General features: G+C 36.5%; 2 protein-coding genes across 29 annotated transcripts in view; one reads left to right on the forward strand and one right to left on the reverse strand.

The window, feature by feature from the left end:
• Positions 1–13174, reverse strand: part of NDUFB2 (NADH:ubiquinone oxidoreductase subunit B2) — a 1166996-nt gene that overhangs the window by 572923 nt on the left and 580899 nt on the right. The window contains exon 1 of one of the 28 annotated variants that reach the window (XM_050782302.1): positions 11669–11673. The exons of 26 other annotated variants lie outside the window; for them this stretch is intronic. The gene's annotated coding sequence lies outside the window, so the exon portion shown is untranslated. Of the gene's footprint in view, positions 1–11203; positions 11210–11668; positions 11674–13174 lie in introns of those variants that run through there. One more of the 28 variants, XM_050782297.1, reaches the window with a different exon arrangement.
• The window catches only part of KDM7A (lysine demethylase 7A), a 94782-nt gene that overhangs the window by 47986 nt on the left and 33622 nt on the right, over positions 1–13174 (forward strand). The window contains exons 4-9 of the mRNA XM_050782235.1: positions 599–759; positions 2663–2804; positions 3424–3610; positions 5160–5322; positions 9126–9213; positions 10426–10532. Coding sequence (XP_050638192.1) covers positions 599–759; positions 2663–2804; positions 3424–3610; positions 5160–5322; positions 9126–9213; positions 10426–10532 — 848 coding nt within the window. The remainder of the gene's footprint in view (positions 1–598; positions 760–2662; positions 2805–3423; positions 3611–5159; positions 5323–9125; positions 9214–10425; positions 10533–13174) is intronic.

Here is a 13174-nt window from a genome sequence, read left to right on the forward strand (position 1 = left end):
CCATTCATTACAACTAGTTGTAAGCATCCTATTATTTTATTATGTCTTCTAGTGTAGTTTACATACTGAAATACAGGTTGAGTATTCCTTATCCAAAATGCTAAGGAACAGAAGTGTTTCAGAAACGATTTCAGACTCTTTTTTTTTTTGGATTTTGGAACATTTGCATTATACTTAGCAACTGAGCATCCCTAATCTGAAAATCTGAAATGCTCCAATAAGCACTTCCTTTGAGCATCATATCAACACTCAAAACATTTTGGATTTTGGAGCATTTTAGAGTTTGTATTTTTGGATTAGGGATACTCAACTTGTACATATTTTACTATAAACTAGGTTGGGTTTTTCTTTTTGCATTTAGAGCACTTTATATATATTTCTAATTATATGTATTGAATTATGTATATTATAAATTTTAGTTTAGGATAGCAAAGGGAGATTTATAAAACATTTGTCATTAAAAGAAGAATGAGATATGATAGGTTAAGATCCAGTGATATAGATAATCCAGTATATGAATTAACCCATCACCACAGTATTTTTTTTAAACTGACCTTACCAATAAAAATGACATTTTTATTCTTATGTTTTTCCTTAGTGCCGATGAAATAATTGTAAAGATGCATGGCAGCCAGCTGACACAAAGATATCTGGAGAAACATGGATTTGATGTCCCTATTATGGTCCCTAAATTAGATGATCTAGGACTCAGGCTCCCTCCACCTACATTTTCTGTGATGGATGTGGAACGTTATGTAGGTACGAACTTTATTTCTTTAAGTACCTGGGAAAACGTGGTAAAAGTAAAAATGATAGTCCTGGTAATATTAAAGGTTAAATGAAGAAATGTCAATTTAGTTTAGTTTTCTGCTCAGAAAAATGAGACTCAGTATCATCTATATGGAAAACTAATTTTTCTCAGCAGACCTACAGCTGCCAGAAAAACAGAATGACACATTTTGCTTGTTCCTATTTACTCAGCCTCATCCTGCTGCTTTCTTTTGTGCCATTAAGTTTTCTGATACTTGCTTAGGGAAAATCATTACTGAGGGATAGATATAGATACCAGGAAGAAGATACTGGAAAATTTGATTGATTGTAGGCATCTGTAGAATACAGGTGCAAAATTCCCAGATCCCAATATACCAGCTGCACAGTTAGTCCTCTATAGTCTGCTTTGTGACCTGCTGTTGCTTCGAGGAAAGGTGGTAAAAAGAGCAGATCATTTTCAATCCTGTTTTTATAGTAATGACTTGGTGAATATTGCCATTTAATGATGTCTGGACTTAATTTGTGATTTTGAAAATTTCCCAAAGAAACAGAAAGACATGAGAAATAAAGGGGGAAACCCTTTACTCCTTGCCACGTTGTTGACATTTTCAGTCATTTCATTCATTCTCATCATATTTATAGATAAAGCTGACTATATGTAGATGTTACTCCTTGTTAGCGGTAGATTAGATCCCAAATCTATTCTGACTCAAAATTGTATATTTACTACATTATCTCCTCAGCATGGAATATCTAAGAACTTGTCCCTTTATTGAGCCATTGGTTAATAATTCTCATAGATTATTGTTTCACTGAGGAAATCTATCTAAATATTGTAACTTCACATTCAGCTAAATTTGAGTATTTGACAAGTAAGAGGATGGGGCTAAGGATTAACCTGAACCTATTTGCATAGATAACAACTGTAAAACAAATAGCTAGTGTAATACATGTGCAGGAAAAAAATGCTCAAACTGCTTGATAGCTAACTTTTTGGTACTGCAGAGCACTTCAGTTAAATATTATGAACAGAACTGTGTTACTTCCTGAAGATAAAGAAGTCTATAAGGCAAGACTTTCTAAACCTATATGAAGTTGCATTAAAGTAAGAAAATGGCATTTATTTGCTTTTTTATTTCAAATTGGTTAAGTATTACCATATTTTGAATTCTACCGTATCCCATAGTCCATTGTCAAACTATTTGTGCCTCCTAATGTAGCAGTGCAGTGGTCTGTAAACATTACCTCATGGATTTATACGAAAACTATAAATTAATCACAATTTGGAACTCAGGCTTTTGGACACTGGTACTAATGTGAACTGATTTTTGCTTCCCAATCACTAATTTTTTCTTGAAGGAGAATATTAGAAGACAATACCAGGAGGGCAGAAAATACCCTGGTCAACTTGCATGCTAATTCCCCAATGAGTCATGTGTTTTTTTTGAAATAACAGCCTTAGAATATTTTAAGTGTTACAAAAGTGAAAGGGAAAAGTCAATCTCCCCACTTTATGCCTGAGAAAACTGAAATCCAGAAAATGTTGCACAATTTCTACATGCCAATGTAATGTATTTTTTGTCATTATGAGCTGTACACCAAGATATCATTGCTATACAGAAAGCTTTATAAGCCGTATACATTTTTATGTTTGGTGTAAATTATGCAACTCTGTCTCACTGCTTTCCTTTTCCTCTGAAAAATTGTCCCTTTTTTCCTGAAAGGTCCAATTGAACTTGGGAAATTAAGAGTATAGGGAAAATCTTTGTCTAGACTACATAGTTTTATACTTGGTTTAAATATCATACTAAGTTAAGATATTTTTTGATTAGGGCATCTGCTGATGTAACTCTTAAAAGTCCAATAAGAAGACTGTAATTTTTCTCTGCAGGTGGTGACAAAGTGATAGATGTCATTGATGTGGCGAGACAGGCAGACAGCAAGATGACACTTCACAATTATGTTAAATACTTCATGAATCCTAACAGACCAAAAGTGTTAAATGTGATCAGCCTTGAATTTTCAGATACAAAGTGAGTAGTTCTCGGCATTTTGGTTTAGCATTCTGAGTGTTAGCTAAATGTAGTTTAATGATGTATTTATTTTAGGAAGAAACATAGTTGTGACTTCTAAAGTTGTCCAGTGGTAGCAGTGTTATAAATTTTGCATTGGGACGCTCAGAGATGTTTAGAAATAAGATGTATTTTAAATTTGTGGCTGGGCACGGTGGCTTATGCCTGTAATCCCAGCGTTTTGGGAGGCCAAGGTGGGTGGATTGCTTGATGCCAGGAGTTCAAAACCAGCCTGGCCAACATGGTGTAACCCCCTCTCTACTAAAAATACGAAAATCAACTGGGTGTGATGGCACATGCCTGTAATCCCAGCTACTCAGAGAGGCTGAGGCACGAGAATCTCTTGAACCTGGCAGGAGAGAGTTTGCAGTGAGCCGAGATCACGCCACCGCACTCCAGCCTAGGCAACAGAGCAAGACTGAGTCTCAAAAACAAAAAACATGTATTTTAAACTTTTAAGTGTTGTTGTTAACCTAAAGTTCCATTTAATTATTTGGTTTGGGAATAGATGGGAGAAGCAGTTTTTAAGAATTTTTAATTTGCATGATGTGGGTATGTGTGTGTGTTTCTTTTTTAAAAGGATGTCTGAATTGGTGGAGGTCCCTGATATAGCCAAAAAACTTTCCTGGGTAGAAAATTATTGGCCAGATGATTCAGTCTTTCCCAAGCCGTTTGTTCAGAAATATTGCTTAATGGGAGTTCAAGACAGCTATACAGATTTCCACATTGACTTCGGTGGAACTTCAGTCTGGTACCATGTCCTCTGGGTAAGATTGGGGTATTTTTTGTTCTCTCACTGACAAACAGATAGCCCTAGTTTTTCAGTGGTATACTCATTTCTTATAAATGTTACTTGTCAAAGGGGAAGTGGTTTTTTTTTTTGTTTGTTTGTTTGTTTGTTTGTTTGTTTTTTTACTTTTTAACCAGGAACTCTCACTTTGCCTTTAAACGTACGATTTTTAAAAAAAATCTCAAATAATGGAAGAGCCTTGACTTCTAAATTTATATTAGATTTACTTTCTGCCCTCATCTTTTAAGTTGGTTTCTTTTAGGCTTTTGTCTCTTTTTGATTCTTTTCCCCCTAGTTAATTATCCTTTAATCCCTGAATTAAACATCTATGAAGGAGCAAAATTACAGTAATAATTGCTTCTGGCCTTAATGTTGGGCTAGGATAGCTTGTTGGATAAGTCAGGAATGCCATAAAAATACCAGTTCTTGGCTGGGTGTGGTGGCTTACACCCATAATCCCAGCACTTTGAGAGCAGGCCAACCCGGGAAAATTATTTGAGCCCAAGAGTTCAAGACCAGCCTGAGCAACATAGTGAGACCCTGTCTCTAAAAATAAAAATTAAAAAAAGTAGCCAGGCATGATGGCTCATCCCTGTAGTCACAGCTACTCAAGAGGCTAAGGCAGGAGGATCACTTGAGCCCAGGAAGTTGAGGCCGCAGTGCGCTGTGATTGCACCACTGCACTCCAGCCTGGGCAACAGAATGAGACTCTATCTCAAAAAACCAAACAAACAAAAAACCAATTCTTTTCAATTTATATTCACCTTGCTTTATCTAGAGCTGCATTGTTCAAAACAGTTAGCACTAGCCATGTGTGACTAAATTTAAATGATTAAAATGGAATGTAATTAAAAATTCAGTTCCTTGTTTATACTAGGCACATTTCAAGTGCTCAGTAGCCACATGTGGCTAATGACTACTGTATTGGTTAGCACAGATACAAAACATTTCCATCATCACAGAAAGTTCTATTGCAGAGTACTGATGTAGAAACTCAGTCTTCATCTATATCAAATGCTTGTGCCTCAGCAATGTTCTGGGCTATATTTGATGCTGGGTCCTTGGGTTCCTTTTTTTTTTTTTTCGTGAAGAAGCAAAGAATTAGTTTATTAAAGGAAGTTTATTTATAGATTTTTAAAAATAATCATTATGCTATAGATCTTAGTAGAAAGAGCAAAGCTTGCAGAGATGACTGTGGGCCTGTCAACACATATTTACTTCTCTACTTGACAATGAGAGGAGGTCAGTGGGATGTTTGTGCTTCTCTGCCTTCCTGTCTTGCAGCTATTTCTTCAACACTACTTTATTGACTCCTTGTCAGTCGAGGAGGGGGAGCTTTAAACATGAAAATGTTTACTAAGGGCAATAGCTACTGATCAGGTGTGTGAAATACGTCTTTTGAACCTAAAAAAAATCTGATAATTATCTAATTTAATTTGTATCCTTGTATTGGGAAATTGCATCAATGTAGGCTAGCCTAAGTGTGGCTTTTCCTTTTTCAAAAATAGTATGATACTTCCTTTTAGGGTGAGAAGATTTTTTATTTAATAAAGCCAGCAGATGAAAATTTGGCACGTTATGAATCTTGGAGTTCATCTGTGACCCAGAGTGAGGTGTTCTTTGGAGATAAGGTGGATAAATGCTACAAATGTGTCGTAAAGCAGGGACATACCTTATTTGTTCCTACAGGTAAGGTTTTCATCCCATCCCCTACTCACCATCGTTGATACTCAGTCACATAGAGTTGGCTTTTAATTAGAACTTCTGGCTTTAACATGTTTGGAAAGTAGTTTTTATGACATTTGTTAAGAAATAATTCTGATCTTGGACTTTTTAGGTTTTGTTCCTTAGAGGTTTTCTCTTCTAGTTAGGACTTCTTTTGGCATTGTATTTATATCATTTGCCTTCATTTTTATTTTTATTGAGAAAAAATTCACATACCATAATATTCACCCTTTTAAAGTTTACAACTCAGCGGTTTTTAGTAGATTAATAAAGTTGGGCAAACAAATGTCATAAAAACTACTTTCCAAACATGTTAAAGCCAGAGGTTCTAATTAAAAGCCAACTACTAATTCTAGAATATTTTCCTTGTCTCAAAAAGGAACCCCGTACTCTTTAGCAGTTACTTTGCATTCCCACCTCCCCTGAGCCCCTGGCAACCACAAATGTACTTTCTGTCACTGTGGATTTGCCTCTTTGGATACTTTATGTAGATGGAATCATACAACATGTGGGCTGTTGCATCTAGCTTCTTTCACTTAGCCTATTATCTTCTAGGCTCATCCATGTTGTAGCATGTATCATTACTTCATCTTTTCATGGCCCAGTAATGTTCCATTGTGGGATATACAGGTTGAGCATCCCAAATCCAAAAGTCTAAAACCTGAACTGCTCCACAATTGAAAGCTTTTGAGCATCTGCATGACCCTCAAGAGGAAATGCTTACTGAGGCATTTTGGATTTTGGATTTTCAGATTAGGGATGCTCAGCTGGTAAGTATATAATGCAAATATTCCAAGATCCAAAAAAAAATCAGTACTTCTGGTTCCAAGCATTTTGGATAAGGGGTACTCAGCTTTACCCTCTTTTGTTTATCCATTTACCAGTTGGTGGACATTGGGTTGTTTCCACATTTTGGCTGTTTGAATAGTGCTGCTTTGAACATTTGTATACAATTTTTTATGTGGAGGTATGTTTTCATTTCTCTTGGGTAAATATAGCTTGTAGTAGAATTGCTGCATTACGTGGTTTAACTACAGTTAACTTCTTGAGGAATTGGTGACCTGTTCTCCAAATAGCTGCACCATTTTACATTCCCACCAGCAGTGTATTTGGAGTCCAGTTTCTCCACACCCTCACCAGTGCTGTAATTGCCTTCTATTCTAGTGGTGTGATGTGTCATGATTTGAATTTGCATTTCCATAATGAGTAATGATGCTCAGCATTTTTCTTGTTGGGCATTTGCATATTCTCTTTGGAGAAATGTCTATTCAAACCCTTTGCTCATTTTAAAATAGGGTTATTTGTCCTTTTTAATTGTTGAGTTTGTAAGCATTCTTTATTCTATGTACTAGACCCATATCAGTATGTATGATTTGCAAATATTTGCTCCCATTTTGTGGGTTATCTGCTCACTTTGTTGATAATGTCCTTTGATGCACGAAAGTTTTTAATTTTGGTAGTCTTAACTATGGTTAGCTCTCCATTGCTGTTAAAGACCAAGCCTGTGAGAATCTGGGCTGCTGTCCTAGGACAGTTAGGAGGCGAAGGGTGTGTCCTGAGAGACCCTCAAAGAAAGGATTGAGTATCAGTCTTAGCTGTAGTCTCAGGTATAGGTATCAGGTCTGTCATTTTGAGATGTAAATGAATGTAGAGTATAGACTGTCCAGACCAGTGGTTTTGAGAATTGTGTGCTGGTTTTGGTGACCCTAATGACTGTAGAGTTCACAGGGATCTGTCTCCACAGGCCCTGCTGAAAGCCTTGCCTCTGGTGTATATAATAATAATAGTGTGTTGAACAAATGAAGACATGCCTTAGAACTACCAGAATATTTGCCTAGATAAGTATCAGTATTTTCATTGTGAATGGACTGATTCACATTGTGAATGCCCCTCCCTTAAATCTTCCTACTTCTTGCTTTTATATTAAGTATTTTGTTGTACCTTCTTCAAAATCATAAATTGACATTCATAGAATAATGTTTTTTATTGATTTAATATCCTAACTAGAATATAAAGAAATTAAAAGGTGATTTATAATGAAATGCTATTTCAGTATGTGCCTGTTTAGGCACAGCAGCATTAGAGAAGACAATGAAATGGTAATTGCATAAGGAAGGAAATCAATCTAGGTGTGTGTTAGTGGCAACACAAATTCTATCAGTAGCAGTGGTGTAGGTACTGATACTTCCTGGAATATCAGAATCACCTGGAGGACTGGTTACAACACAGATTGCTGGACCTCATGGGCAAGGTTCAGATTCTGTGGAGCTGGAGTGGGCCTGAGAATGTGCATTTCTAACAAGTTCTTGGCTGATTCAGGTACTGCTGGTATGGGGACCATATTTGGAGAACCACTGCTGTAGGCAAAGTGATTTTTTTTCCCAAGGTAGTCAGCAACTGACAAGCTTTCAAACAAACTACAGTACAATTTTTGTATTTCAGGAAATTGTGCCAAAACCGTGAAAAAATACTGTGTGTGCATGTCTGTATATACAGATATATATAATATATAATAATGGAGTTCTAATTTCGAGGCTGAGATAGTTAATAGGACAGGCTTTGTACCTATATGAATGCGCAGGAAAATTTGACAGTCGCGAGTGATGCAGGACAATTTCATTTTGTGTGGAACTGTCTCACATGTTGCACTCCTGGCTCCCACTCACAAAATGCCAGTAGTGCTCCCAGATCATTGAGACAATCAGAAAAGCCCCTAAACGTTCCAAAACATCCTGAACAGGCAGTACTGCCGCTATTGAGAACCACTGATGTGTAGGATTTGGAGTTGGCACAGACTTCTAATTTGTGGTTTCAAGGTCAAGCTCAAGGCTTTGTGCCTTTGAGCACAGAAATGGGCACACTTGAAAGTGAGTCCTTTGAGGGTTTTTGTTTTGTGTTACAGTTCAGTGAGGGGTCAAAAGATGAAAAATATAAAGAAAATGGGATTTGTGTATTTTAAAAGCTAATTTGCATACAAATATGTTTGTATATATTTATTTCTGGTGAAGTCTTTAAGTCTGCCAACACTTTTTTCAAAAGTTAGATCTTAGAAATGGTTCTCACTTTGTAAGCATTTGTATGGGAATACAAAATATCATTTTTTGGCAACTCCTATATTTGTAGGACCATAACCCTTCATAATTAAATGTGGGTGATCTACCTTTTCCTTCTTACAGAGTCAGGTCTCAGGTTGACTCCTGATCCTCCTCTGCTTAGTCCTTTCAGGGCACTGATTTCAGGATGACACCAGGACGATGGAGTGTCCCACCAATCCTCGTGTGTTCTCTAATGGAAAATGTGCTTTTCTAAATCAAACCAGATTTGGCTGGTCTGAGAGTAAAATCTTTAATATAAAGTTGGGTTGTGTTTTTAAACTAAAAAACAAAAACAGGCTGGGCACAGTGGCTCACGCCTTAATTTCAGCACTTTGGGAGGCCAAGGTGAGAGGATCACTTGAGGCCAGGAATTTGAGACTAGCCTGGGCAACAAACTGAGACTCCATCTCTATTTTTAAAAGGAAAAAAGCAAATACACTAAGAACTACAAAAACCTTCACCTTATTTCTCAAACTCAGCATAGAGCCTACCATATAGTAGGCATTTAATAAATATTTAATTAAATCTATGTATTATAATAAACATTAACTTCTCTAGCACTGAAATATGAAATAAACTGATACTGATATTTTGAGTTACTTCACAGGTAGATATCCTATTTCGTTTACATTTTGAAAAAATGACTGCTTTATATATTTTTAACCATTTCAGGGTGGATCCATGCTGTGCTCACTTCTCAGGACTGTATGGCTTTTGGGGGGAACTTCCTACACAACCTTAACATTGGCATGCAGCTCAGGTTTGTGTCAGCATTTAAATGACCTTTTATCCTTTTTAAAAATAGGATACTCTTTTTTTTTAACTTAAAAAAAATCAATAGCATGTTTTATTTGAGATTCCATGGAAATAGTCCCTGAGATATTATTAATAATAAGAGCTTTTAACAAAAGTAGTATTTTAAAATTTTGCCAGGGGGATACTTGCATTTCAAATCTAAAACAACAACAACAAAAAAGGAACTTACTCAGATAATACTCCAAATTTCAAAATTTTGTGAAAATGTATGTGTTCTCCCTTGGCTATTTTTGCAGTGAGGGAGATGAACAAAATCTAGTCAGACTGAGATGTGACATATGGTACTAGAAAAAAGCAACCCTAAGTTAGGACTACTATTGAAACACCTGCTTTAATTTTGCTGTAGGTAAAGGATTAATAGCTGTTTCTCCTCTGTATGAGAATTTGACCTTTGCATAACTCTCTTCCCATGATAGTCTAATGAGTGTTGACTTTTACTAGGTAACACTGTTTATGGTAAAAATGATTCCTGATTGATAAACTGCATCAGGACTGGGAGAACTAGAAATACCTAGTAGGGAGCCATGTCTTTGGACTTGCCTGAATGTGGTAACTCTTGTAACTTGACACACTCGTAGAGATTCCTAGAAGCTATGCATCTGTGTGTGGCGTTATTACAAGAGATAGTGGCTCTTACAGGGCATAAGGCTTTAAGCAGCTTTAAACAGCTCCCACACCTACCAAGTGTGGATCTTGTCTTTTTGTACCTGAGCTGTCCCTGAGGGAGGGATGGCTCCTGTGTAATTCGTGCCAACTGTGGTCTTGAGCTGGAATACCTAGTTGAGCCTAAATAAAACTTTTGGGTGAGTATTGCACTGTTGTGGATACATGGAGCTGTTTTCTGAAACACACAGTTTTATTTTTTGTAGTAGAACCCTCGTAAAAATCTCTTTTGTTAAAACTAGGATACACATCCAAAGGTGTGATCTTGATCTTCTGTGAAGTCCATTACAATTCTTAAGTATACCGTAAAATTCCTTAAAGTCAGAACCTGGATAAGATCACAATTCAGTCTTGTCCAAATGTGATGTTGCTAAGAAATGTAAAATACTTCATTGGTCTTATATATCATGACCTGCTTATTTTCAAGTTGGTTACTTTTATCTAACTTTGAAATGCTAATGTTAATATTAAATATTTCTTCAAATTCATTTAGGTGTTACGAGATGGAGAAAAGGCTAAAAACACCAGATCTTTTCAAATTCCCTTTCTTTGAAGCCATATGTTGGTTCGTAGCCAAAAACTTGCTGGAAACCCTGAAAGGTAATTAATAATTTACATATTTGTGTATGATATGATGCATATTGTTTGTCAGTTTGCTCATAGCCACCTTACAGAAAGAGTCCCTTTTCTAGTAGAGTATGGATGTCACTCCTATTTTGTTTTTTAAATATATGGTTTTCCCCCATCCAGGAACCTTTTTAGCAAGTTAGAGTCTCTAGTCCATAACCTGACAATCCATGTTCTTAAAAATTTGTTATAAAAGACCTGGATCAGAACAATGTAGGTAATATTAGAAATGTTCATTCCATCTAGTACTCTAGAAGCCTGCACACATTATCAAGCATGTAACAGTGCCTAACTCTCAAAAATACAGTTTATTTCAAGAGACTGTTACCTAACACATGTTCCCAAAATTTCCTTTTAAGAAAGCAAACTAGGCTGGGCGCAATGGTTCACTTCAGTAATCCCAGCACTTTGGGAGGCCAAGGCAGGCGGATCACCTGAGGTCAGGAGTTCAAGACCAACCTGGCCAACATGGTGAAACCCCGTCTCTACTAAAAAAAATACAAAAATTAGCCGGGCATGGTGGTGCATGCCTGTAATGCCAGCTACTTGGGAGGCTGAGGCAGGGAGAATTACTTGAACCCAGGAGGCAGAGGTTGCATTGAGCCGAGATCATGCAATGGTGACAGAGCAAAACTTTGTCTCTTCCCCCCACCCAAAAAAAGTTCATGATTCTGTAGTTGAAGAAAAAAAAACTTTTTTGAACTTGTCTTTATATTTGAACTCACTTTTTAAAAGGTGGAATTTCAGACTTTGATGTTTTAATATTTTGGTTTAATAATCTTTGAGCACTCAAGTTGGAGACTGATGTCACTTGCTTCTATTTCCTGCTTTTCATCCTCTTGTGCTAGTGAGAATAGTTTGTCTGCTTTTTGTGTTGTCTAACTTTTGTAGTCAGTTTGTAAATAGTGCTACTATTATAATTGACAACTCTCAGAATAGACATAAACGGATTAAACAGTAAAGTTTATTCTGAACATTTGCTTCTTTTTCCATTTTAAAGTTAAACAAGAAGAAAAGGTAAAATGAAAAGAAATAACCAAAAATTTACTTCCCAAGATAGGATGTACAGAACTAAAATGATAAAACTCATATAACAATGGTACCCTAAACCCCCCACCTCACAGCATAGCGCAGAGATGTCCTGGCAGCGCTTCTGGTCTATGGGATGGGGGTAGAATCCCATGCATGAGAAGGGGACAGGTCCTTTCTTCACAAGACCAGTTTTTGCTCCAGAAATGAATCCTTATCATGAATCGCTGATGCATTCAGTGTTTTCAGTTATTTTTCTTGGCTGTAGGAATGTCACAGTGGACTGTACAGTTGTCATACGTAGTTTTCAGTAAAATACTGGACAATAGAGTTTATAGTCTCCTATTTAAGTGCAAGCCTAGACAGACAGGAACACTTTTATATACTCATAAAAACACAAGTTTCCTCGTTTTGTGGAAATAAATCCCAATTATTGAACCTTCTGGTTAAGAGGTTGGCAATTCTATACTTGGTTCAGGGTACTTTCTCCCCTCTTTTCTCTCTTCCTGTCCTAAGACTCCAAGTTCCTGTCTTGTGGTTAGCTAGGAGAAACTATCCACGAACACACACACACACACACACACACACACACACACACACCCTGTACTCCTGGAGTGATGCACAGTGGTCTTTTTTTCCACTAATGTCTAAGAGAAGCTCATTCTTTAACTTCTTAAAACAAATTAAGAGCTTTATCTGAAAGACAAAATTTTGCCATTGCTCGTGAAGCCACAGGAGCAATTTGCTTAGTCTTAGAACTGTTTAAGTCTTTGTGTTAGGCCATCAAAAGTTCAGAAACATTGAGGTCTGATTGAAAGCATGACTCTGTACATTAAAGACTTTTTTTAAAAGGATTATTAGGAAAGGGTATTTGTAGGTTGTTTTAAGATGTTTCATTTTATTAGCCAGATCAGTATAGAATACCTGGCAATCACAGTGATTCAATCCAGTCTCATCAAGGCAAAAGCCAAATGATCATTATAGCAATTGCCATCGTTTTCATCCTGGAAACAGGAATAGTGGTCTTGTGACCCCAAATTATGTTGTTCTTTTATCCGTAACCTTTTTACTTTACATTATGGCCTATTGTTTGCCAGCTCTCAGACTGTTCTAAGGCTTATATGGTGGGTTAAATGAGGTTGAATCATCTGAAACTCTTTACTGTGTTTCATGTCAGTGATAGTAAAACAATTAACCAGTTTGGATTTGTGTAAGGAAATTAGCCACTGTGCAGAAGCAAAATCCTTCGTTTCAACTTAGCTGAATTTTGGACCACATCTAATATATTTTGTTTGTTTTAGATTATCACAATTTGATTAAAAAACTCAAAACATTTTTGTTTATGTGTATTTATATTTGCTTTACTCTGTTATTAAACTAGTCGATTATATAGATCACACACAAGTTCATACTGTGTAAAGAATAAGGCTGTTATTACTCAGGTAACCACTACCCAAATTAAGCAAAAACAGCCTTGCCAATACCTTAGAAATGCTCTGTTACCTTTTTCATTACACCTTTTTGCTTCTCTTCTAGAGATAACCATTATCCTGACTTTTGTGATAATCCTTTTCTTCAGTTTTACC

Source organism: Macaca thibetana, chromosome 3 (assembly GCF_024542745.1).
Source record: "Macaca thibetana thibetana isolate TM-01 chromosome 3, ASM2454274v1, whole genome shotgun sequence".
In the NCBI taxonomy this organism is placed as follows: Eukaryota; Metazoa; Chordata; class Mammalia; order Primates; family Cercopithecidae; genus Macaca; species Macaca thibetana.